Source organism: Ceratotherium simum, chromosome 38, assembly GCF_057802395.1.
Source record: "Ceratotherium simum simum isolate JZ-2026a chromosome 38, ASM5780239v1, whole genome shotgun sequence".
Classification (NCBI taxonomy): Eukaryota; Metazoa; Chordata; class Mammalia; order Perissodactyla; family Rhinocerotidae; genus Ceratotherium; species Ceratotherium simum.
Window position 1 is genome coordinate 24,615,719 of NC_141937.1, and position 25,946 is coordinate 24,641,664.

General features: G+C 35.0%; 1 protein-coding gene across 4 annotated transcripts in view; it reads left to right on the plus strand.

Moving 5' to 3' along the window:
* STXBP5 (syntaxin binding protein 5) overlaps positions 1-25,946 on the plus strand; it is a 170,082-nt gene that overhangs the window by 139,541 nt on the left and 4,595 nt on the right. For 3 of the 4 annotated variants that reach the window (XM_004440948.3, XM_087425201.1, XM_004440949.3), the window contains 5 exons: positions 3,022-3,072; positions 8,486-8,725; positions 11,868-12,237; positions 12,545-12,710; positions 18,073-18,184. In XM_004440948.3, the coding sequence (XP_004441005.1) occupies positions 3,022-3,072; positions 8,486-8,725; positions 11,868-12,237; positions 12,545-12,710; positions 18,073-18,184 (939 nt within the window). The remainder of the gene's footprint in view (positions 1-3,021; positions 3,073-8,485; positions 8,726-11,867; positions 12,238-12,544; positions 12,711-18,072; positions 18,185-25,946) is intronic. The other variant, XM_087425202.1, reaches the window with a different exon arrangement.

A 25,946-nucleotide genomic window follows, 5' to 3' on the forward strand; every position in this document is an offset into this window, starting at 1 on the left:
AAATGTTTCTCTACTCATCAAAACTCTTGGTTCTGTATCTTTTTTTATAATATTAATTGATAACTAGAATTAACACAAAATAACGAAGTTAATCTTTTAACATTTTGTCATTTCAAGATCTATATTTAAGAAGATTGCTTAAAATTATATCCAAATGTAACAGCAGTGAGGCTTAAATATCTTTTGATTGAACACTATGATTGGGTGGTCGGGTTTTGGGTCTTCAATTGCAAAGCATTTCAGGAGGAAATAATAGACTCGGTAATTAAATCATGTGACGTTTATAGTACAGTGGCTATATTCAGAAAATCTACCTACTCATTTTTGTATGTGGTTTTAACCTCTTAATAAAATGTCAGAATTAAACCAACTGAAGAATTATTTGAAAGCTGGTTAGTTATATTCAGTTTTTTTTACATGATAAATTAAGTAGTGCTAGACAAAAAATTTTATCTCATGGAAAGGACTAACATAAACTTTTAAAATATGTGAGAAGTTATGTAAGAGAATTTCTAGTAGAAATCTTGAGAGAGATTAAAAGCATACACTTAGGAAATTCAGAAGGAAATTTTATGCTAGTGAAATTTTTTTCGCAAAAAAATATGGTTATTAATGAAAGCTTCGACAGATACATTTCTAATTGATAGAGTATTTACTTCATATATTTTAATTTAATCATTTAATGAGGGGTAAACTCATTTGTAAGCTATATCACAGCTTAGCTGTGATATAGCTTACAAATTACTCAGGTTATTTCTCTTCTTTGTTATGTTTAGCTATAGATTGAATTTAGTTTTTGAAATGAACTTAAAAGAGGTTGAACCTCTAGAGGTGCATGCCATTCTATACTTATGTCCTGAAGTTTTTTTCAATTTTCTTGTCTTAGTTACTTGGAATACCACCGTAGAATTAGAATAAAGGAACACTGGGTTGTTTACAAGTATATTAGTAGCTCATCTGTATAGCATTTTCTAGTTTATGAAAAAAATCATACTATTTTTTTATTATTAATAAATAATATTTATCAAATCCGTACTCTGTGTCAGGTATTATGCTCAGTGCTTTGCTTACATCATCTTATATAAGACGACTTTGAAATTGGCATTATTATCCCTCCTCATTTTACAGATGAGGAAATTTGAGATTTAGAGAGAGGCATAGTAGTTGGCACAAGGTCACACACCTAGTAGTTGGGTGAAGTGGATTTGAACTGATTCCAAATCCAGCCGTAGCCATTCTACTTTACATTTTCACATTTTACAAACTAGCTATTGAAGCTAGTATGTATAGTATCCAATACGTCTACAACGTTTGTTGTAGACGTATTGGATACTATACATACTGGGTTTGATGCATTAGTCCTGATTCCTATCCTGAAGTTGCTTTTAGTCTAGGGCGCCTGCTGCTCAAAGTGTGGTCCACACACAGCAGCGTCCGTTATCTCCTGGGAGCTTGTCAGAATGCCCTGGTCCGGGAGTACAGAGTCAGAATCTGGGTCAGCTAGACCCCAGGGGGTTGGTGTGCACATTCCAGCTTGGTAAGCACTGGTCTCGAAGGCTTAGAAGAGCTGGATCAAAGCAGGGTAGTGGGGTCCAGAGAGGCATCCACGTCATTTGATTCTAAGAGTTTCTTTAGGTGTACCAGACTGATTTTCCTACCACAGATAGATGTACATTGTATAGATATTATTTATCAGTCTATGTACATTGTGTCTATAATCCTTGGTGAAAACCTGTGAATTCTTTTAAAAGTGTTTAATATTGCATTCTATAAGATGGTTTTGGGGGCATAATGTCTTCTGCTTTTAAGGGAATTGAATGTTAAATACAATAGCAACCATTTATGTGAAATCATTTGGCTATTTTAGTTTTGTATTTTATCTTTTAACTGAGATTGATGAAGTCTGGGTGAAATGGGATAAGACTGATTCATATATTTGATCCATTGTTTTTTAAAGATGCTAATTAGATTAATGAAGCTTAGAAGTGGAAACTTGATTTTCCCCCTTCCCTTCTCAGTTTGCCTAATGCTGCTTTCCTAACGCTGAATTTGTCATTTTTTTAGATGTGGAAGTTATGTACTATGACTGGATTTCTCTTTGTTTACATGGCGCCCTTATGGACTAGCAGGGTCTGTGCTTTAAATATCTCCTAACAGTCCAAAATTTAACCCAAAATACGCATTCACGTATTAACAAACAAATGCTTTTTCAGAGTTTCACATAGGAAGCACTATTCTGTTACGCATGCGTTGCCACTAACAAAATAGATATAGTTCAACAACTCCTAACTTTCAGTCACTTCCTAGATTAAGGCAATAACTGATTTTGAGGATGGAAAGTGAATTCCAGTAAGTTTATACATAGGCTTTATTATTATTCTAATGCTAAATAGAAATATCGGTAGTTTACATTTTTGTAAATACTGTAATTTTAGATTGAGCATGACGTTGTTTTTTTGTTTTTCTCTGAAATGTAAATAGAGGTGTTAACTTTTATCAAGAAACGATTGAGCCAGATATTTTTATGATATAATCAAATCCTTTAATTTCATTGTAGATATAGATTTGTCCTATATTCTAGAGATTAACTTAAAAATAATGAGCCCAATAGCTATGAAGATGAAGAGCTGGAAAGATTTTATTATATCATCTACCCAAACTCAGTCTTATGCCTCTATTGTTGTTATCTGCTACACCTTCCCTCTGAGAAATGACTTTACTTCTCTTAGAAAAGCCTAACCCTTTGCTGTGAGCCTAAGAAATAATTAACAGAATTTAAAAGGCTTCCTTGAAGTAAGAGCTTCAAGTGCACAAAGATATATTATATCAAGTAAGTACACACTTTTGAAAAAGTTGAAAATAAGATTTACTTTCCACCCATAATATTATTAATCATATTTTAATTACCTTAGCATCTAGATTTAGTAATAAAAAATTCACTTCTATCTTGAAGAGTACTTCATATTAATAAATACGAATCAAATATTTTTCAGAACTTTAAAAATTTGTTTTATTTTTCAGCAAAGATGTCAAGGAAGTTAAGCTTGCCTACTGACCTAAAGCCTGACTTAGGTAAGTAAAATAAATAAATAAAAATCTATAGTAGTTAAACTGCCTTTAATGGGAAGACAAGAAAATCAGAAGATTTAAAATTACCATAGACTAGATTTTCATCAGAAATCAAGTTTAAAATGACTAAGATGTTTAAGGATTAATAGCCTTTGGAATGCCATCTGTGAATTATAATAGATAATTATAATATAAATTCAAGCAAACCAAAATAGTATATCTCCTCAGCTCTCTCATACTTTATATCTAAACAAAATTTTGTATAAGATTAAAATGTGTGTGATTTCAGATTAATTTCTTTTAAAGGTTGTTATATCTCATTTAACCATCTGAAAACTTATTTTGAACTCTACAATTTATAAACTTACAAGAATTTAATATTTTCAAAATAAATTACTTGTTTTCTGTATTACAGTGAACCTCAAGAATCATTATTACTTTTTGGTGATAAGTTGAGAAATATTTCTTTTTGTATAGCACTTTCTATGCAACTAATCCATTAGGAAAGCAGAATGAATATATTCACAAATTTCCTTTTGCTTTATGTCCAGCTCAAAAACAGCACTGATATTCCAGGCTAAGGACCAATAACAATTCAATAAAGATAAAAATAAGATTTCATGTAATAAATCTAAAACAGGGTTTCTTTTTAAAATCAATTTTTTTTAAACTTCAAAAATTTCTATTGCCTTTAATTGAATAAGAAGTATGACTGCCTAAGGATGATTTTACCCATCTTTCTCTTAGAAAGAACTACATTTTCTCCCTTGCTTTGCTCACCCACCTCATCTTCTCACTATTCTCTAGGTTCCTTGATTATCTTTTTGTGAATAGTACAAACATAGGTATTGGTCCATTTTACCATACTAATTGTAGCATTTCCAAATCATAGTCTTATCTCAGTTGTACTGATAGAAAGCATATGATTATCAATGAGTAGGCATAGTATCTTTCACCGTCGTTAGTGAAAGGTTCCATTCCTGAACACAGGAAGAACAATTTAGTAGAACTCTGTAGTATCACTGCTGTTAAGGGAACAAGAATCTATCCTAGAATGTAGGATAACATACACTTTGAGAAGGGCACTGTTTCCTTCACTATAAAAATGAAGGATGTAATTTGAATACAAGTACAACTGAGACTTACATTATTCATTTTTTCCCAACAAGAGGATCCAGAGTTTTCTTCAGACTCTCAAAGAGGCCCATGATTTCAATAACATTAAATACTACTAGTTAAAATTGTTTTGTGTCTTTTAGTATCTTAAAAATCTGAGAAAACACATGTAGAAGTACTTTTAGTAAAAACATCATAATTATTTTTTTGAAGAATATTCACACTTAAAAACTATACAAGTAATTTAATCAAAGTATATACTGCATGCTTTTATAGGTCATCTTTATTCAGTTTATGTTCTAGCTTGCATGCCCATATAGTTCAGTGCCCTAAGCCAATTATAACTTTGGTTGATATATACCTTGAAACAGTCTCCATGTTGCCAAAGTAATTTCCCTTCAAGTCATTGTGCTGCAGGACTATTTGTTGATAGAGCTTCTTAGCTGGTAATTGTTTTACCTTGGCCGAGAAGTCTGGTAATTGTTTTACCTTGGCCGAGGAGTCTGGTAATTGTTTTACCTTGGCCGAGGAGTCTGGTAGTTGTTTTACCTTGGCCGAGGAGTCAGTGGGGAAAAACAATTGTGTTGATAGATAGGCTGGAACTGCCAGGTGTTGTGAAGCAGCAGAGGCTGTGGGACTGGCCTGCAGCTCTGGAAGCGTCTGTGAATAGAATTCACTGTTGTTTATGGGGAAATTGTGCAGCACTGCATTTTCAGTATAGCTTCGCCATCCCAGATAACACGGCCCACAGCTCAGGGACCGTGGTGATCGTGTGAGACTTCTGATGTCCCTTTCAAGTGTCAGCCACAGGAGGCAAAACATCAAACGGTTATATACCTTGATGTGGATTAGTGTTTTGTCCTAATTTTTGCCCTGACCAAACTCACCTCTTGGCATTATGTTTTGATTAGAGAATGTAGCATTTTGTTGCATAAGGCTCTGTGCAGGGAAGAGAGGGTAGTATACACAAGTAGAATGTTCTAGGCATCCAGAGAGTATCATGAAAGCAATGATTTTATGACATGCTTGTATCAGATAGAGCTGGATGGAGGCATTAATGACAAATTTTATCTGCGTTTAGATCTGCCAGAAAAACCACATGTTCAAGTATTTTTTGTGTATATCTAAAGACTGAACTTTAATACTCGATATTAACCAAAACCCTCCACTCATATAATATCAGTGATGTGACTAACCCCATGTCTATCTGGAGTTGCCTAACGGAAAGATTTAGACTGGGACATGGGCACAAATCCTGACTCTTCGTTGACTAGCTTTGTCATCCCGGACGAGTCATTTAACCTGTCCAAGCCTCTGTTATTTGTTATATTGTGATGATAATACTTTTCAGGGTTGTTATGTGGGTTCAATAAAATGATCACTGTAAAGCGTTATGAGAGTGTGTAGCACACAGTAGTCCTTGCTTAGTGGTAGCTGTTTTCATTTCTGCTATTACTAGAATTAAAATTAAAATTTCTGTTCCATTTGTTTAGCGTGCCCAATTTCTCAAATTCGAACCACAAAGACCCACAGCATCTAACTTAGCAGTCAGTGAAGTTGTAATTCATGAACTGCTGAACATTGTCACTTGTTTTCGGACGGTTCTAGGCAGATAGAATAAGCAGCCTAACTCTGTACGTTCAACGGTGCTTCTCATTCAGCTCCCTTTCCCTTATGGACCTCGCCTTAGGACTTTCTTTAGTAATCTAATTTTTGTAGAGAAGTCATATAATAAAAATGTAATTGTAGTTTATAAATATTATATAGTTAAATTAGTCCGTTAAATTAAAGCACTATTTGTTTGGCCTATGAATTAACCTTTGAAGTCTAGATTGTTGTGAATCACCTTTTGTAATTTTAAGAGATATCAGTAAGAGTTTTTACACAGGTTAATTTACTTTGAAATTTATTTTATCAAATTTTCTTGTATCATTGATTTCCATTTTTATCACTGATCACAACTGAAAATATATCTTTGTTCACCTTGTATGTGTATGTTTTATTAAAGTAACAAATATTTTTATCATTGGAAGATTTAAAATTTCTGTTATTTTACTAAAATAATTTTGGAAACTATAAAGAGTTAACATTTGGAATCAGCATCGTATTATAGACTCATCCAGTAATGAGCTACTGCTTATAGAAAGTTGTTTCATTTGCAGTAAGTAGTTCTTTTCTACCGTGTCGTAATCTGTAATAGGAAGGACAATCTCGGGGGAAAGAAAGACATTTTTAGAAACTGTAGTTAGAAATGACCCACGCTGTTGTCATACCTAGTAGCTTTATTGTTTTCAGAGGCTAGCTATAATCAAAATTATGGTGTATATAATTATTATTTGGGAGAATATTTTTCAATCTGTGAATCTAAATTTGATTACAGAAAGCTTTGGGGAAGTATACATAGGATTTAGTTATACCTTTTTTGATAAAATACCACTTAGAAGACTTTAACGTGTTTTTTATATTTCATAACATTATAAAGTCATTTCTTTCACGATAGCGATGAAAGCATGTGATTTGAGGAAGGATTTGCTAGATGTGACGGTAGAAGCTACTGGAAATTTTAATATAGCCCAATCGTACAGCAGAAACATTGGTTTAGATACTTTCAACTACAGTTCTGTCTTCAGCAAGTATTTATTGAATACTTTCATATGCAAGGCACCATGATAAATTCTGCAGGGCATCAAAACAACACAGCCCTTCTACTCAAGAAACTTAACAATCACTTCAGAGCAAGGCCTCAGACAAGTCAGAAATAACTACAGAACAAATGTATTATCAGTGCCATAGGAGAGAGAAAAAAAGCTATCGAGATTAAAAAAAGAGAAAAACTATATATGGTTATGAATTAGGATGAACTTCATGAACATGACAGTACCTGGGATGAAGAGTAAGCATGACCTTGATAGGTAGAGAAAGGTCAAATCAGAAAGAAAATCACAAGCAAAGGTCTAAAAGTAGGTAAGTGTGGTGTGTGTGTGGAGAGCACTGAATGGCTCGGTGTGTTTCCCGCAGTGAACTGAGCAGGGCAGCACTGGAAGACAGGGCCAGGAGGGGTGGTGGGAGATAATTTGTGGAAAGTCTTAAACACCTGAGTGAGATTATCAGCATGATCAAATACAGAGGAACCACTGAGGATTTTTAAACAGAGGTGATAGAATCCTATCTGTACCTTATAAAACCTGAGCTGTGTTAGAACAGCGACGGAGCAAAGGCAGGGAGATGACTTGGGAATCGTGCAGTCGTCTAGATGGATGTGCTGAAGGCCTGAACGCAGGGCGATGGAAGTTGATTGGTGATGGGAAGAAGGAAACAGAACATGGGAAAAAAATAACATAGAGCTTGGCATCCCCTTAAGGTATAGGTAAAGTGAAAGGAAAGAACCAAAACTGCAGCTCATTTTAAGTGTTGTTCCCAGGAGGGTCATTAATATAAACAGTACCATCAGAAGAATTGAGAGCTTTGGGGAAATGATGTGTTTGATTTTGCGTAGTGAGACATGACAGAACAAGCATTTTCCGTAAACATTTGGCAATGCAGTTCCAAGAGAAAAAGAGGCCAGAGCTTGAGACAGACTTGAGATTGGCCATAGGGAAGGAGGCAGCTGAAGACAAGAGAGGCTTTATTAGTGTGATTTATTAGTATCCCTGTCACTACAGACAGAGCCAGGTAAGGGGGATATACCTGTCTCCAGGTAAGTATGAGCCAGATACCAGTTATGCATTTTGATGAAAAATGCAGTAGAAGAATGTTGATTACAGTTAACATGGCATTCAAGAAAAATGAAAGCTAAATTTTTGTGGATTAGAGGTTTTCATATGGACAGATTTGGAGAAAAAGTCCATCATACAATACATTTGAAGGTAGAATTAGAGTACGTCTAAATGCATTTTTAAAATGTAGAAAATTGAAAAGACCCACACTTCTCGAGTTCTACCTAGTTGTGAAATTGTGTTACCAAAGGAAGAAACAGCACCATGAGAAAAGGCTGAGGTTAGAGAAGCAGCCAAGAGAGCAAGAGAGCTGCACCAAAAACCATAAAGACCACACAGCCGGAAATGCACTGAAATACACCCAGCTTAGATCTGAGAAGTGTGGGTTTATGTGTTTAGATTTTATATTCAAGCAAAGGAAAAAATTATTGACTTAAAAGTAAATTGTTTTTCTTTTCAATTAAAATTAAATATGCTATAGATTTTGTCTTTTTGCAGATTCATTATTGACCAAATTTATACTAAACAAAAAGACGTGGTATTTTATAAGTTGAACAGTCTCACAACATTTTAAACCCTTTCAGATATAAAAGATAATTCCTTCAGCCGATCGCGGAGTTCGAGCGTGACCAGCATTGATAAAGAATCCCGAGAAGCAATCTCTGCTCTTCATTTCTGTGAGACTTTTACTCGAAAGGCGGATTCCTCTCCTTCCCCGTGTTTGTGGGTTGGTACCACGTTGGGAACAGTGCTTGTCATTGCACTGAACCTTCCCCCAGGAGGAGAGCAAAGGCTTCTGCAGCCCGTCATCGTGTCTCCCAGCGGTATGTACACTCTGAGGCTGTACTTAGATTGAAGGTTCGATTTACTTTAATTTAGTAGAAGCCTTTGCTTTTCATTTTTAATCGATCTAAGAATTCTAAAATGTAAACTAAATGGGGATAGTTACAGTCTTATGTTTTTAATGAAGGAATGCATAGAATAACATTCCAGAATATTCTTTATTTATAAAGCCATTCGGGTTTTGCAATTTTTTTAACTCTAGGATTATGGCTAAAATGATTACTACATAAGACAATGAAGAAAAAAAAACTGTTGTTCTAATGCATTCCAGGATGCCTCAAAATATTATGTTCCATAAATGAAAGGATGGTACGTGCTTAGAAGAAAATCAGAAAAGTATATTTTTAAACATTATACACTTGGCAATTTTTAATCTCTAAGTGTGAAGTCTTAAAATTGATTATTTTTCTTCTTGCAAGTATTAGGAAAAGATGACAATAGCAAATTTTAGGAAGAAAAAATTTACAGTCTCCATATATTGAAAATGAGATTGAATGTTATCAAATGTATGTGGAATCTGATAGTCTGATTCTGGAAATAACTGAGAATTCTGGTTTATATTACTAATTTATGCTAATCTACATAGAAAAAAACCACAATTTTGCTCATTAGTGTATCTCTTGTTTATATAGTTGACTTTAACAATACTTGGAATTTAGAATTAAAATGTAATTATGATATTAATGTTCATTTCTGAACTATCTTTATGTTAAAGTTTGATTTATTCATTCAGTTCACTAAATATTTGAGTAGCTACTGCATGCCTAGTTGTTAGAAAAGGTTACACAATGATGATATTCTCATTCACTTTGTCTCTTATTAGTAAGCAACACATATGCACGTAGGGAAAAAAACCAGAAAGATGAAAATCAAAATGTTAGTAGTAATTATCACTGAAGAGTGGGATTGTGGGTAATTTTTATTTTCTTCTTTTTACTGATGTGTAGTTTCTAAATTTTGTACAACAAACATGTTATCAGTTTGTAATAAAACAAATGTTTCCAATAAATAAAAATGAGAGAGGGGGATTAAATATAGATAATTTACTATTAACTACATAAAAAAATGTTTAAGATATTTTCCAACCTGCGGTAAAGTCAAATTAGTTGTAAAGTTACTTTGATATAAAAATAATTTTCATATGTAAGAAGGAACGTTTGGTTTCGTTCTCGGTGGTGTAATCTTTGAGCTTTATTTTGTTAACAAGAGGCCTGTTTTAAAATATAACAGTGACGTTCATGTCATGTGATCTGTATTGGAACTGTGAGGAGAAGAGGGGTGTTTTTCACGCAGATGGGTTTCTGTGCTTAAGAACCTGAAGTGGTCTACTTTGTCCCCAATTGTATTCTTTATTTTCCCTTCAAGAGGAGCACCCAACAGTTACCACTACTCTGCTGGAAAACATACTGAAATCCTGCCAACTATAGGACAAGCATATATTTAAATATATTTAAATATTATCTTGGTCGTTTTTAGAAAATCCACATTCTGGAATTACCGTATCTCATAGATGTTCATATGTACTATGAACAGTTCCCAAATTAGCAAACCATTTAAAATAGTTCAATGATCTGCTTGCCAAACCTGCACTATAGACTAAGGTTACCAGGTTTAGCAAATAAAATGCAAGATGCCCAGTTAAATTTGAATTTCAGATAACAAATACATTTTAATATAAATATGTCCCCAATAGTATTTGGAAAGATAATGCAGTATTTGGGACCTACTTATACTAAAATAGTATTCATTATGTATCTGAAATTCAGATTTAACTGGGCATCCTTTCTTTATCTGGCAACCCTGCAACAGATAAAATATATAAATGCAAAGATGAAAGGAAACAATATTTTGGCTTCTAAGAAAAATTTTGAGAAAACATTGGGAACTCTTCCTCTTAGAAATAAAAGAAAATAATATATGGAAAATTTTTGCAAACTATAAACTATCATATAAGTATAAAGTAATAAGATATGAAAAATCTTTGAAAATAAGAATTGAACTTGAATTATACCATCCCTTCCATTGGTTTCCAAATCCTTAATGTTAATGTTATCATTTAGCTTCCTTAGAAATGAGCATAAAGTATACTTACATTTTCAAGGGTGTAGGGAAAAGTGAGTCCCATTAATTAAAGCAAGTCAAAGGCTGGCCCCGTGGCTTAGCGGTTAAGTGCACGCGCTCTGCTGCTGGCGGCCCGGGTTCGGATCCCAGGTGCGCACCGATGCGCCGCTTCTCCGGCCATGCTGAGGCCGCGTCCCACATACAGCAACTAGAAGGCTGTGCAACTATGACATACAACTATCTACTGGGGCTTTGGGGGAAAAAAAAAATTAAAAAAAAAAAAAAAAAAGGAAGTCAAGAAATATAACCCCTAAATTAAGACTCTAGGTTGACCAAAATAATGCCTTGAATGTATTTGACATTTATCGGTAAATAGTTTAAAAGGAAATTGTGATTTTTTGAGCTAATGTTTAGAATTATGTGGACTTCTTTTTTTCTCATTGGCTGTGTAGATCAGTACTGTTAAAAAAATGCAATGTGAGCCACGTATAGAATTTTAAATTTTCTAGTAGCCATATTCAAAAAGTAAAAAAACAGGTGAAATTAATAACGTTTTATTTAGCCCAATGTGTCCAAAATACTGTCATTTCAGCATGTAATCAGTATTTTTAAAATATTGTGATATTTTAATTTTTTGTGTGCCAAGTCTTCAAACCCGGCATGTACTTTGCTCTCTCAGCATGCCGCCATTTGGACAAACCACATTTCAAGTGCTCTCCGGCCACACGTGGCTGTTGCTGCCACATTGGACGGTGCAGCTCTAAATGCTGTAATTGTGCTCATATTTGGTAGTACATTTACCAGGAACAAGAAGACAGTTCCAGACGCCCCAGCGTTTATCTGCTTGGTGGCACTTATCTATTTGGGGCATGTCGTATTACATCTTTTTCTGGATTCAAATATCATGCGTGAAGTTTGAATCCTGTCCGTAAGCTAGTGTGCCATTTCTGTTCAATACACATTCTGCATATTTTTGAGTGTCTACTGTGTGTCACAGTTGGAATAACCATATTGACTGTGTGGATTAAAACATCTGTTATCTACGAAACTTACGTATTTTAGGTACTATATTGAGGTTAAAAGGGGCGATCCTGAGAATGGCGTTCCTGGATACCACAGGCTGCTTAGTGCCACCCGCATACGAATCCTGGAGAGAGCCCAACGTCCCTGAAGAAAAAGACGAGAAGGAGAAACTGAAAAAACGGCGGCCTGTCTCCGTCTCCCCCTCCTCTTCTCAGGAAATGAGTGAAAACCAGTATGCAGTGATATGTTCAGAGAAACAGGCGAAGGTCATCTCGCTGCCGACTCAGAACTGTGCGTATAAGCAGAACGTCACGGAGACCTCGTTCGTGCTCCGAGGGGATATCGTAGCGCTGAGTAACAGCATCTGCCTCGCCTGTTTCTGTGCCAACGGCCATATCATGACCTTCAGGTAAGAGTCAGATGTGTTTTTAAGACACAACTACAACATTTCATCCCTCAGAACATAATATTACAGAATTATATTCAGTTTGAAAGAAATGCTCTTATTTGTTTACGGTCTTAGACACGAGAATTTATTTTCATTCAGTTGATAGTGAACACATATTTGAGGAATGCAGTTCAGTTTTGTCTCCTTTTCAAGTCCACAAAATCATAAGGTTCATAAGGTCCCTGCCATTTTGACCTCCCATAATACTTTGTTCAGGGCTAAAACCTACCTTGTTTCTTATTAACAAGTTTTTAATTTTTTTCTCAAGTTTGCCAAGTTTAAGGCCTCTGTTGGACGTGTATTACTTGCCCCTCACCAACATGCGGATAGCCAGAACGTTCTGCTTCACCAACAATGGACAAGCGTTGTATCTTGTCTCACCCACAGAAATCCAGAGACTCACTTACAGTCAAGAGACCTGTGAAAACCTTCAGGTAAATAACAAAAATGTTACTATAATTTCTCCAGAGGTGACATATTCTCTAATATCCTGTGTATGGTCCATGCCTTTCACTCACAGGAGTGTACAGGTGACCTACTTGGAAAATCCAGAGCCTTGTTGGGACTTTCAGAGCACGTGCTCTGACTGTGATAAGGTGTCTTCATCTGACTCTTGTTATGAGTTGTCTCATTGATCCATATTTTTTTCTCTCCAGCGATGGCAAAGAAATATGAAACGTTACATTTTATGCCCACTTCCCACGTAAAATAAATATCTATTATACACATGCACCAAAAGAATCCTTTTTAGAGAAGTATGTTAATGTGAAAATAGTTGTGTCTATTTTAGGGCAAATTGTGTCATCCATTCTCATATACTCTCTATTCACAAGGATATAAACACATATAAAAAAATAAGGTTTGATGGTTTTCCTCTGAATATTTTTGTTGATCTATTTGTGAGAGACTACAGAGTCTTTAAATACAAAACTGTCTTTTTAAAATATCTGAGTGCCTTATGTGCTTGCATATATATATATATATATATATATATATATATATATATATATATAAATAAAAGAAATGATCAGTTTAGCTTCATCTTTTAAATAAAAGTACTCTTGAAATATTGAAGTAAAATATTAATTGATATTTGCTATTTGGAGGAAACCATTATCTAAGGGAACTTTATAGCGAACGTTTTTGCAATCAGCTGTATTTTACTTGTTTATAAATTTGAATTTGTGGCTTAGTTTTAGAACACGAGCTTTAGAGTCAAGAAGACTAAATTTAAGTCCCAGCTTTGCTAATTACACAATTATACGACTTTAGACAAGTTACTTATTGTCTCTGAGCTTCATCATCTTTAAAATCAGGATAAAAATAATATCTGTGTCATAGAGTCTGGTGTGGATTAGCGGAGACGATACACATAAAGTGCTCAGCATAGTGCAGAGTTTGCGCTCAGTGTCAGGAGTTGGTAGTATTATCAGTGAGCTACGCCATATGGGAAGGAAGCGTACTCCTAATGATGCTGTTATAAACCTTGAGCGTGAAACAATTACACATCTGATATTTTAGATTTAAATTTCTATTTACATTTGGGTGGAAGTGTTTTTTCAAAGATTCCTAACTTTCTGAATTAAAATTTTGCTTTTTATAGAAAAGATAAAATTTTCCTTTAGTGTTTCCTTTCCCTAGTAAAGTGTTACTTTATTAGGAAATCATTTGGACAATTGAATATATTCTTAATACATTTCAATCTGAAATGTGGTCTTAATTTAACTATTCAAAATTCTAAACTTCATTCATCACTTTTTATGGGATCAATTTATTCTATCCTTTGGTCAGTGTTTCCTCTTATTATTTTAGTAAAAATGAATGGCAGCTGCAGTAAACTTTACCTATTTATGTTTACATGAAATGGTCATTTAGTAATACACTCGATTTATTTTACCAACTGTCTGCTATGTGCCTCCATGATGTGAAGATAAGTGAAGAATGGACTCTGTTCAAGGAGCTGGGATACGATGTTTTCTTTGGGCAATAGTGACCTTTTTATTTACCTCTATATTTTCAGTGCCTAAAAATAATGCCTTCGTAACAATCTGTTGAATAAAGAATACATGACTTTATAAACACTGCTCCTTGGTTTCCAGATTGCCCTGTTACATTGTGCATTCATTTAACTTTAATCAAAAAGATGAAGATGCCTAGAAACACAACGGAGTTTCCAGTCAAGATGGAATTATAGGGACCAGATTATCGCTCCTGCCTAAAACAGCCCAAACAAAGCAGACAAAAACATGAAACAACAGTTTTCAAGATCCGGGACATCAGGCAATGAAGGAAAGTAATGCCTGAGGGGCAGGAAACAAAGGAGGTGCCCCAGCTTTGATGCCTTGATAGAGTTCCAGAACATGGCACAGAGAGAAGGGACTGAGGCAGAGTCTGACCGGGTTCCCAAGTTGAGCAGACAGAACCAAGAGTCCGGGGAGACCAAGCAAGTTAGAGTTTTTAGGACAGAGTCCCAGAGAGGAGAGAGCTGGACAGACAGAGAACCCTGGGGATCTGCAGAGGGTCCCCCAAGAGTGTTCAGGGAGGGCAGTTCAGCACACTCGTGTGGATGAACTCTCTGAGCAGGGAAAGAACTATCTGAAAGGAATAGAAGATTAGAGGGAACTGTGCCTGGGCCAGGAACAGTGCCTGTTCACAACAGCCAGACTGAGAAAACCTGTAATTCACGGGGGTATTAGTTTCCTAAGGCTGCTGGAACAAATCACCACACGCTCGGTGGCCAAAAACAACATACGTTGATTCTCTCACACTTCTGGAAGCCAGAAGTCTGAAATCAGTTTCACCGAGCCAAATCAAGGCGTTGGCAGGGTCCCGCTCCCTGCAGAGGCTCTAGAGGAGAATCCATTCCTGCCTTTCCCACCTTCTTGTAGGTGCCGGCGTTCCTTGACTTGCGGCTGCGTTACTCTCGTCTCTGCCTCGTGGTGACACTGCCTCCTCCTCTCTGCATGTGTCACATCTCCCTCTGCCTCTCTGTTTTAAAAGGACACTTGTAATTGGATTTAGGATTCACCCAGATAATCCAGCATCATCTCTCCATGGCAAAATACTTAAATTAATCACAAGGGCACAGACCCGTTTTTCCTTACGAGGTAACATTTATAGGTTCCAGGGTTTAGGACCTGATATCTTTAGATGGCCACTGTTCAGCCCACTTCAGTGGGGAATTGGGTAAAGTACTCAGGAATGTCTTGGCTCATTAGTGAGGAATAATTAGCCTTAAGCTGAGCTCTACTCTAGACCTGCCTAACCAATCATGAACGCAAGACCCAAAAGGATCAAAATGTTTCCTACTATCCCAGACTGAAGCTCAAGATGACTTAGAGGAAATAAAAAATATCCAGTACCCAGCAAGGTAAAGATCAAAGTGTCTGGTGTTCAGTCAGATGACCAGGCCTGCAAAGAGATGGGAAAACATAACTCATAGAGAAAAGAAGAAGAAGAAATCACTAGAAACCAAACCAGAACTGACAGAGATGTTAGGATTAACACAGAAGGAGATCAAAACAATTATTATAACTGTATTCCATAGTTCAAAAGGTTAACTGGAGACATGGAAGATATAAAAGACCAAAAGCAAACTTCTAGAGATGTAAAACTGCAGCGTTTGAGATGAAAAATACACTGGACAGGAGCATCAAGAGATGAGACACTGTAGAAGAAAAGTTTAGGGAACTTCAAAGCTTAGCAATAGAGGGCCGGCCCCGTGGTTTAGCGGTTAAGTGCATGTGCTCCGCTGCTGGTGGCCCGGGTTCGGATCCTGGGCGCGCACCAACGCACCACTTCTCCGGCCATGCTGAGGCTGCGTCCCACATACAGCAACTAGAAGGATGTGCAGCTATGACATACAACTATCTACCGGGGCTTTGGGGGAAAAAAATAAATAAAATTATAAAAAAAAAAAAAAAGCATAGCAATAGAAAAAACAACTGAGTGTTTAAACTCGGCAAATTTATAGCAGTAAAATGCTTATATTAGAAAAGAAGTTCTCATCAAATCCGTGATCTCAGCTCCCACCTTAGGAAACTGAAAAAGAAGAGCAAGTTAAACCCAAAGTAAGCACAAGAAAGGAAATAGTAAATATCCATGTGGAAATCAGTGAGATTGAAAGCAGGGCAACAATGGGAAACCATCAGTGAAACCAAAAGTTTGATCTCCAGAATCAATAAAATTGATGTCAAGCCAGACTGATTATGAAGAGAGAATATCAATATCAAGAATGAGAGAAGTGGCATTATTATAGATTCTACAAATATTAAAATGGGTAATAAGGAAATATTATGAACAACTTTATGCCAATAAATTCAAAAACTTAGATGAAACGGACAAATTCCTTGAGAGGCACAAATTACCAAAGCTCACTCAAGCATAAATAGATAACCTGAAGAGTGCTATCGCTAGCAGAGAAATTGAAATTGAGGTGAGAAACCGTGGACAAAGAAAATTCCAGGCCCGGATGGCTTCGCTGGTGACTTCTATCAGCATTTCAGTAAGAAATAATACCAATTCTGCACAAAACTCTTCCAGAAATTGAAGCAGGGAAATGCTTGCCAGCTTACGCTGTGAAGCTCCCATTAACGTGCTACCAAGACCAGACAAAGACATTACAAGATAAGAACATTACATAGAGACCATTATGCTTCACAAATACAGACGTAAAAATCCTAAACAACATTTTAGCAAATTGAATCCACAGTATACCAGGAGGATAATTCAGGTCATGATAATTTGTCATGACCGAGTGGGATTCATCCTAGGAATGCAGGGTTGATTTAACATTTGTCAATCAATCACTGTAATTCACCATATTAATAAACTAAAAAAATAGAAGGCAGTTGACAAAATGCAACATCTATTCCTGATTTAAAAAAAAAATCAGCAAACAAAGAATAAAAGAGAACTTAAAGGACAGGTAAGATGAATACACTCTGTCCTTTGTATCACAGCTACTTCTCTGTCATGGGCAGAAATGCAATCCCAAAGCCTCACTGTACTTTTATTTTGCTTCTAAAGCTTCCTAAAGCTGCCTTATAAATAATGTGGCTGCCATTCTTCTCTTACAGAAGCCTCTTCCCCCTTTATGTGTTATCTACAAAGTCAATTAACATGTTAGCAACTGTTTTTGTCTCCCGACTTTCACCATTTCTGTGCTCTGAAGAGTATTGACAGTAATTTCGGGAAAATCTGACAATATAGAGAGAAGCTTTGCCATCTCCCTGCCAGATTTCTGAAATTCCAGGTGTATGTGGGCATAACTCTCTTCCTGGCATATGTTTATGACAAAAGAAGTCAGTGTGTCTTTCTAAATTACTAATTTTCTGACTCGGCTGAAGGTGATCATTCCAAAACTGTGTATCGTTATTATTACACTAAACTTTTCAACTTGCTAGTAGCTTTTCTTCTTTCTGATGTAGGAAGACCTAATTATTAACCCAGTTACCAGTTCTTGAAAATAAGAGTTATGTGAAAATTTTGTCATAAAGATTGGATTCTCCTTACGGTGTAAGCAGGAATATCATCTTTGCTTGAAATGTAAGGAAAATAACCTAACCAGAGTAGCAAGCAGCAAGTTAGTCTTCATCAATTTAGCCTTAATAACCCACTGTTTGACTAAGTCAGTATGTTACTGGATCTGATCATTTGAAGTGTGCTCATTAATTGTTTGTGAATCCCAACAGGTAATGTCATAAGCTTAAGTTAAAGAGTTTACAGTGATGGTTTTGTGAAGATAGTTTAGTTTCCCTGAAACTTTAACAATGACAATTTGTTTTGATTTTGAAGGAGATGTTGGGTGAACTCTTCACTCCTGTGGAAACACCCGAAGCACCAAACAGGGGATTCTTTAAAGGCTTGTTTGGAGGTGGTGCACAGTCTCTGGATAGAGAGGAACTATGTAAGTCGATTGATTTAACTTGAATAATATATCTATAAAATTCTATCTATATCTAGAAACATTCAAGCCATATAAATTTTTCTTACATGTATGAAACTTACATGTACGTTCACCTTTTTTCTCTTTTGTCACAACAATTAATATATCCATGTTTTAGCAAAATACGTAAAATCGTTTTGTGTCACTCTAACCCAAATCAGGGGAATATTTTACTCAGGGAACCAAAATCACAATAGCTTCAGGTGGCCAAAAGGGAGTATTCAAAACTTTAAATGAGTAATTTAGAAAGTATTTTTTTTTTCATTTTCAATTAAATGTGATCTTAATTATTTATTTTAATTCTATAATTGACTTGAACTAGTGACCTTAACTTTGAAAAAGTTTTTACTTAAACATTTGTTTTATCTTAGAAAACCTCCAGAACTGTTATTGGTGCACTAGAAGATTATTTAAATAGCAAAATCTGATTCATTTACTACCATCCACGTAATTGGCACAAATTAGAAATTGGTCCTTGAATGAACTAATGAATCCATGAATGTTGGACCTTTCTTTCAAATAGGAGCTATTATCTATCCTTGAATTTTTTTCTTTTATTGTTAAATTATTTTAGAATTTTCTTTTTGTTTTTGTTTGACTAATTAGAAAAACTAGAAGATTAAATATCAGTAAGTAGCAGTGAGGTGCAGTTTCATTGTAAAAACTTACCCACATGATGGGTCAATCATTGGTCAATCATCTGGTTAATGAGGATAGGTCAGTTTTAATTCATTTTAAAAAATGAAAACCTTTCTTCAAGTCCTGGGGGACTGATAATTTGGAATAACATTCTCACCAAGAATAATTGATAAAGTTATACAAAATTCAAAAAATATATATTTTTTTAATTCTTAAAAGCATTGAAGAGCCAACAATATAGGAAGGACGATATCCGTGGGGAGGGGTGGGAACGCGGAGCAATGACCCTGCAGCCTGAGGCCACCTCTGCCCTGGAGGACGTTGCTGATCTGAGCAGGAGGCTGAGATACTCAGCTGTGTGAGGATGAGCAAGGTGGGCTCCCAGGACTGGCAAGGGTGGGGCCTGATGAACAGCAACTCCTCTTTGCAAGGAACCCGAAGGGCCACAGCTGAAGAGTACAGGTGAACTGGGGGTAAATCAGCCCTCGCACACACACAGACTTTCAGCTCAACTGCACCTCTTCTGAGTGGCCCAGACAACTTTCAACCGTAATTAAGATTTTTGCAGACTGCTCAGATCCCCAGCACCTCGCAGAAGCAAATGAAAATGACATATTCCAAGTTCTCAAATTATTTCTAGATATAATTTTTCAAATATATAGTCGTAGATAACCAGGGGCACTAGGAATCAACACTTTGATCAATAAAACAGAAAAAGCAGAAGCAGAATCACAGATGCTTCAGATATTGGAATTATCAGACGCTGACTATAAAATAATTATGCATATTTCATTCAAGAAGATAAGTGCCACACCTGAACATTTTATCAGGTAACTGAAAACTCTAAAAATCAATACAGCAAATGAGTAAAAAACAAAAATGAAATTCTAGAACTGAAAGATTCAAAAACCAAAATTAAAAACTCAGTATATGACTTTAGCCACAAATTAGACACAACTGAAGAGGGAATTAACATGACTTAAAGATAGGTCAAAATACACCATCCAGGATGTAGCACAAAGAAAGAAAAGGACGTAAAATACAGAGGAGAAGATAAAAGAAATAGCAGTTGCAATGAGAAGATCTGACATATGTTTAGATCTTCTCAAGAAGGAAATGGGAAAGAATGTGAAGAAGAACCAATCTATAGAGATAGGGCTGGAAATTTTTTGGAATTGTTAGAAGATACCAATTCACACATTCAAGAAGCCTAATGAATTCCAAGAAGGCTATTTTTTAAAAATTCACGGATAGATATATCATGTGAAAATATAGCATATCAAAGACAAAGAGAAAATCTTTAAGGTGGCTAGAGAAAAGCGACAGATACCTTTTAACAAACTATAGACTGACTTCTCAAGAGCCAAAGATAGTAAGGTGATCTTCTATTGAAAGAATATAATACTTAACGTAGAATTCTGTACTCAAAGAAAATATCCTTCAAAAATGAGACTTTTTTAGACAAATGAACAAATAAATAAAACAAGCCGTACCACCACACTAAAGAGAACTCTAAAGGATATACTTCAGATAGAGGGAAAATAATCCTCAATGGAACATCAGAGATTTAGGAAACAATGCTTTAGAAAGGAAACAATAAATACATGCATAAATATAGTTAATATAATCTTTATAAACCATAAAGCAAAATCCTGTGGTATGTGTATACACATATACACACATAAATAAACAATATGACCCAAAAAACTCACAGTAAAATCAAGGGAGTTAGAAAGGCTGAATAGATTTAAGGTGATCTAAGATCCCTGTGTTTTTTGAGCGACTTCTAAAGAAAAGTATCCATTCACATTAATAAGTTAAAGATACATGTTATAATTTCTAGGATGATCTCTGTAACCTGGAAAAGTAGTACATAACTTTCAGATGAATCACAGGAAAATCACAATCCTTCCAAAACAAGGGGAGAAAGAACACAAAACAGGTGGGGTAAGTAGAAAGCACATAAAGGATGGTATATTTAACTTAAGTATAAATAACCATGGTAAATATACATAGAATAAATGTTCTGGTTAAAAGACAAAGATTGTCACACTGAATTTTAAAAGAAAGAAATGTACATTGTTTACAGAAGACATTTAAAACAGAAAGGCACAGAAAGATCAAAATTTTAGAAGAAAAGCATGAACACAAATGAAGAATCAGCTGATATCGCTATATTAATATCAGGAAGAGTAAACATTATGGCATTACTGAATGCACCTGATATTCTGACTTCAAGATATGTAAAAAAACAACTATTGACATAACTACCAGAAGAGACAGTTTCCCGATCATAATGGGAACTTCTGATATACCTATTGATGGAGCTATAAAAGCAGACAAAAAATAAGTTAGTAAGGATATAGAAGACATGAACAACACAATTAATGAACTTAAACGTAATGAACAGGTGTAGAACATTGTAGAATATACATTCTTTTCAGACATATAATGTTCATAAAATGTATTCTATCTATAAGGAAAATTATAGATGCATACTGAGTTATTTTGGAGTAACATCATAATGTCTATAATGAATTTTAAATACTCCATTCAAAAATCATGCACATAGGGGCCGGCCCGGTGGCGCAAGCGGTTAAGTGCGCGTGCTCCGCTGCGGCGCCCCGGGGTTCGCTGGTTCAGATGCCGGACGCGCACCGACGCACTGCTTTGGCAAGCCATGCTGTGGCAGCGTCCCATATAAAGTGGAGGAAGATGGGCACAGATGTTAGCCCAGGGCCGTCTTCCTCAGCAAAAAAAGAGGAGGATTGGCGGATGCTAGCACAGGGCTGATCTCCTCACAAAAAAAAAAAAAAAAATTATGCACATACACTCATGGCAAAAAATATTATTATCAAAATTAGATAATGGGTATGTGGATGTTTATTATACAGTTCTTTTTCCTTTCCTATATGTTTGAAACTTACATTATAAAAAGGTGGAGTTATTTTTTTTAAGTTGACCATATATTCTATACAGTTTAAAAAATCAACAAATTTAAAGGGATTAAATTCAATTAAGAGATTGTGATCTAATCACAAGTCAGTTATGCTTGTAATCAATAACAAAGCTAATTTTAAATGCTCATGTTTTAAAATTGAGAAGTATACTATTGAATAATCCATGTGTCAGATTTCATAATCATTGGTATGCATCTAAAGTAATACTTAGAGTGATATTTAGAGCCTTAAATATATATTCAGTATTAGAAAAAGAAAACATGAAAATAAATGAATGAGTATCCATCTCAAAAAGATAAACAGCAAAATAAACCAAAGAAAGTAGAAAGAAGATAAGATAGGAATGAAATAGTAAATGAATACACAGTAGAAAAAATCAACAAAGCCAAAAATTGATCCTTTAAAAGTCTAATAAAATTGATAAATCTCTGGTGAAATGGAACAAGAAAAAGGAAGGCACAAGTAAACACTCTTAGGAATGAAAAAAGGAGATATCACAAAAGATACTGCTGCCATTTAAAAAAACAATCAGAATGTAATTTATAACTGTGGTAAAATTTTTGAAAATTTGGATGAAATAAATTCTAGAAAATTATAACATCAAAATGGACAAATGGAGAAATAAAAGTCTGAATAGTGTAACTATTAGATATTGAAGCCATCATTTCAAGCTTTTCCACAAATAAATTCCTGGCTCCAATTGGGCTTCTAGTAAGTTCTACCAAATTTCTAGGAGAAAAAATAATTTCACTCTTACACAGAATCTTTAAGAAAATGCAAAACGAAGGACACTCATCAACTCATTTTGTGAGGTTAACCCAACCTTGATGCCAAGAACGAACATAGTATGAGAAATGAAAAATAAAGGCAAATATCTCTCATGAATATAGATAGAAAATCTGAGATGAAATATTACTTTAGAAAATCCAACAGTATGTTATAAAGATGATATGCCAAGACCAAGTTTGGGTTGTTCCAGGAATTCAAAGCTGGTGTATCATTTAAAAAAAAAAAATTGATTGTTCACCACATTAACAGATTAAGGAGAAAAATCCTACGACTACCCCCAACAAATGCAAAAAAGCGTGTTAAAATTCAGTATCTGTTCATGATAAAGATTCCTAGAAGGTGAGTTGATAAATTATAGCTACAAAATATTATATAATGTTTCACTACCAAAACACTATGGCAAATCTGACACTTAATGCAGGAACATTAAAAGATATTAAAAACTTTCCTTTGCAATAAAGAATGATACATAATGCCTACTGTTAACATATACATTCAATATTGTTTTAAAGTCCCTAGAGAGTATGGAAAGGGAAGAAAAAATAAATAAAGGGTACAATAATAGGGAAGGGAGAACAAAATAATCATTTGTGAATGATTGATATAATGACATATTTAGAAAACCTAAAAGAGACTCTATAGCTAAATTGTTAGAAATAACAGAGTTTAGCAAACTTACTGGGTATCATCAGCATGCAAAATAAAATTCGGTTTATTCATATAACAACAATAGAAAATGAAATTTTTAAAATTACTATTTGTGTTAGTTTTCTATTGCTGCTAGAACAAATTACCACAAACTGACTTGAAACAACACAAATCTGTTATTGTACCGTTCTGTAGATTAGACATCGACACCGATCTCACTGTATTCCTTGCTGGAGGCTTTAGGGGAGAATCGTTTTCTTGCCTTTTTCAACTTCTGGAGGCCATCCACATTCTTTGGCTGGTGGTCCCTTCCTCAGTCTTCCAAGCCAGCAACTCGTTTGCATCTCTCTATTTCTCTGAAGCCACATCTCTCTCTGCCCACAGCCGGGAAAAGCTCTTTGCTTTTAAGGACACATGTGATTACATTGGGTTTACCTGGATAATCCTTTCTATCTCTAAGTCCTCAACTTAATCACACCTGCAAAGTCCCTTTTGCTGTGTAAGGTAACATATTCACGGGTTCCAGGAATTAGAGTGTGGTCATCTTTGTGTGGGGGGGGTGGTCATTATTCTACCTACCACAGTAGTATCCAAAAAAAAATCAAATATCTAGAAATAAATCTTAACAGAAGATGTTTAGGACTTCCTGTGGAACACAGAAAATTATAAAATTTTTTTGAGAGAAGTTAAAGACCCAAATAAATGGAAAGATATACCATGTTTGTGTAGTAGAAGATTCAATAAAAGGCATCAGTTCTCCCAAAACTGACGTATGCATATACACACACATATGTACACTTAAGTCCTTATCACAATCCCCCCCAATATTTTGTAACTAATTCTAAATTTCATATGGAAATTCAAAAGATCTCACCACTTTTATTTAACATTGTACTAGAGGCTTTAACCAGGGCAGTTAGGCAAGAAAATGAAATAAAAGGTATGAAGATTGGAATGGACGACATAAAACTATGTCTATGTACAGATGACATAATCTTGTATAGAAAAAATCTTAAGGAATCCACACAAAGAAAACCCATTATAGCTAATAAGTTCAGCAAGATTGCAAGATACAAGATCAATATAAATAAACAGTTGCCTTTGTATATGCTAGCAATGAACAAACTGAATATTAAGAAAATTCCATTTGTAATAACATCAAAAAGATAAAATGCTTAGGAATAATTTAACAAGAGAAGTGTAAAACATACATGAAAATCTTCAAAACATCATTTAAAGAAATTAAGAGATAAATAAATGGATTGACATCTTATGTTCATGGATTGGAAGATTTAATATTGCTAAGATGACAGTACTCCCCAAGTTTGTCTATATATTCAACACCATCCCTGTCAACATCCCAGCTAGTTTTTTTGAAGAAAGGAACAAGCCGTTCCTAAGATTCATATGGACATGAAAAGGATCTACAATAGCCACACACACACACATAAAATCTTGAAAAAGAAGAAAAAAGATGGAAGACTCACACATTTCAATTTCCAAAGTTACCACAAAGCTGTAATCATCAAGATAGTTTGGTACTGATATAAGGATAGATGCATAGACCAATGGAGTAGCCTTGAGAGTCCAGAAATAAGCCCATACATGAATGCTCAATTGATTTTTTACAAGGATGCCAAGAAAATTCAGTAGTGAAAGAATGTTCTTTTCAACAGATGGTGTTGGGACACCTGGATATCCACATGCAAAAGAATGAAGTTGGACCCTAGCCTCACACCATACACAAAAATTAATTCAAAATGAGTCAAAGACCTCAATGTAAGAGCTAAAACTTAGGAGAAAACATAAGTATAAATCTTTGTGACCTTAGATTAAGTGATAGTTCCTCAGATATGACACCGAATTCACAAGCAGCCAAAGAAAAAAATAGATAAATTGGATTTCATCTAAATTAAAAATCAAAGAACACTATCAAGAAAGTGAAAAGACAACCCACAGAATGCAATAAAATATTTGTAAATTGCGTATCTGCTAAGTCTAGTATCCTGAATATGTGAAGAACTCTTACAACTAAACAATAAAAAAAATAGTCCAATTTTTAAATGGATAAAGGGATTGAATAGACATTTCTCCAGAGAAAATATACAAATATCCAATAAACACATGAAAAGTTGTTCAACATCATTTGTCATTAGGGAAATGCAAATCAAAACCACAATGAAGTACCACTTCACACTTAGTAGGACGGCTGTAATCAAAAAGACGTACAGTAACAAACATGCCCAAGAATGTGGAGAAATTGAAACCCTCGTACATTGCTGGTGGAAATTCAAAATGGTGTAACTTCTTTAGAAAACCCTGGCAGTTCCTCAAAAAGTTAAACTTAAACTTACGTGACCTGACAATTCTACTCCTAGGTATATGCCTAAGAGAACTAAAAACATGTTCACACAAAAACTTGTACAAATGTTCATAGCAGCATTATTCATAATAACCAAAAAGTGGAAACAACTCCAATGTCCGTCAGCCAATGAGTGGATAAAGAAAATGGCATGTATCCGTACAATGGGATGGTATCCAGCCATTATAAAGAATGAAGTACTGATACGTGCGACAACATGGTTAATCTTGACATTATTTTCAGTGAAAGAAGCCAGATAGAAAAGGACACATTATTGTATGAATCCATTTATATGAAATGTTCAGAATAGGAAGATTTAGACAGA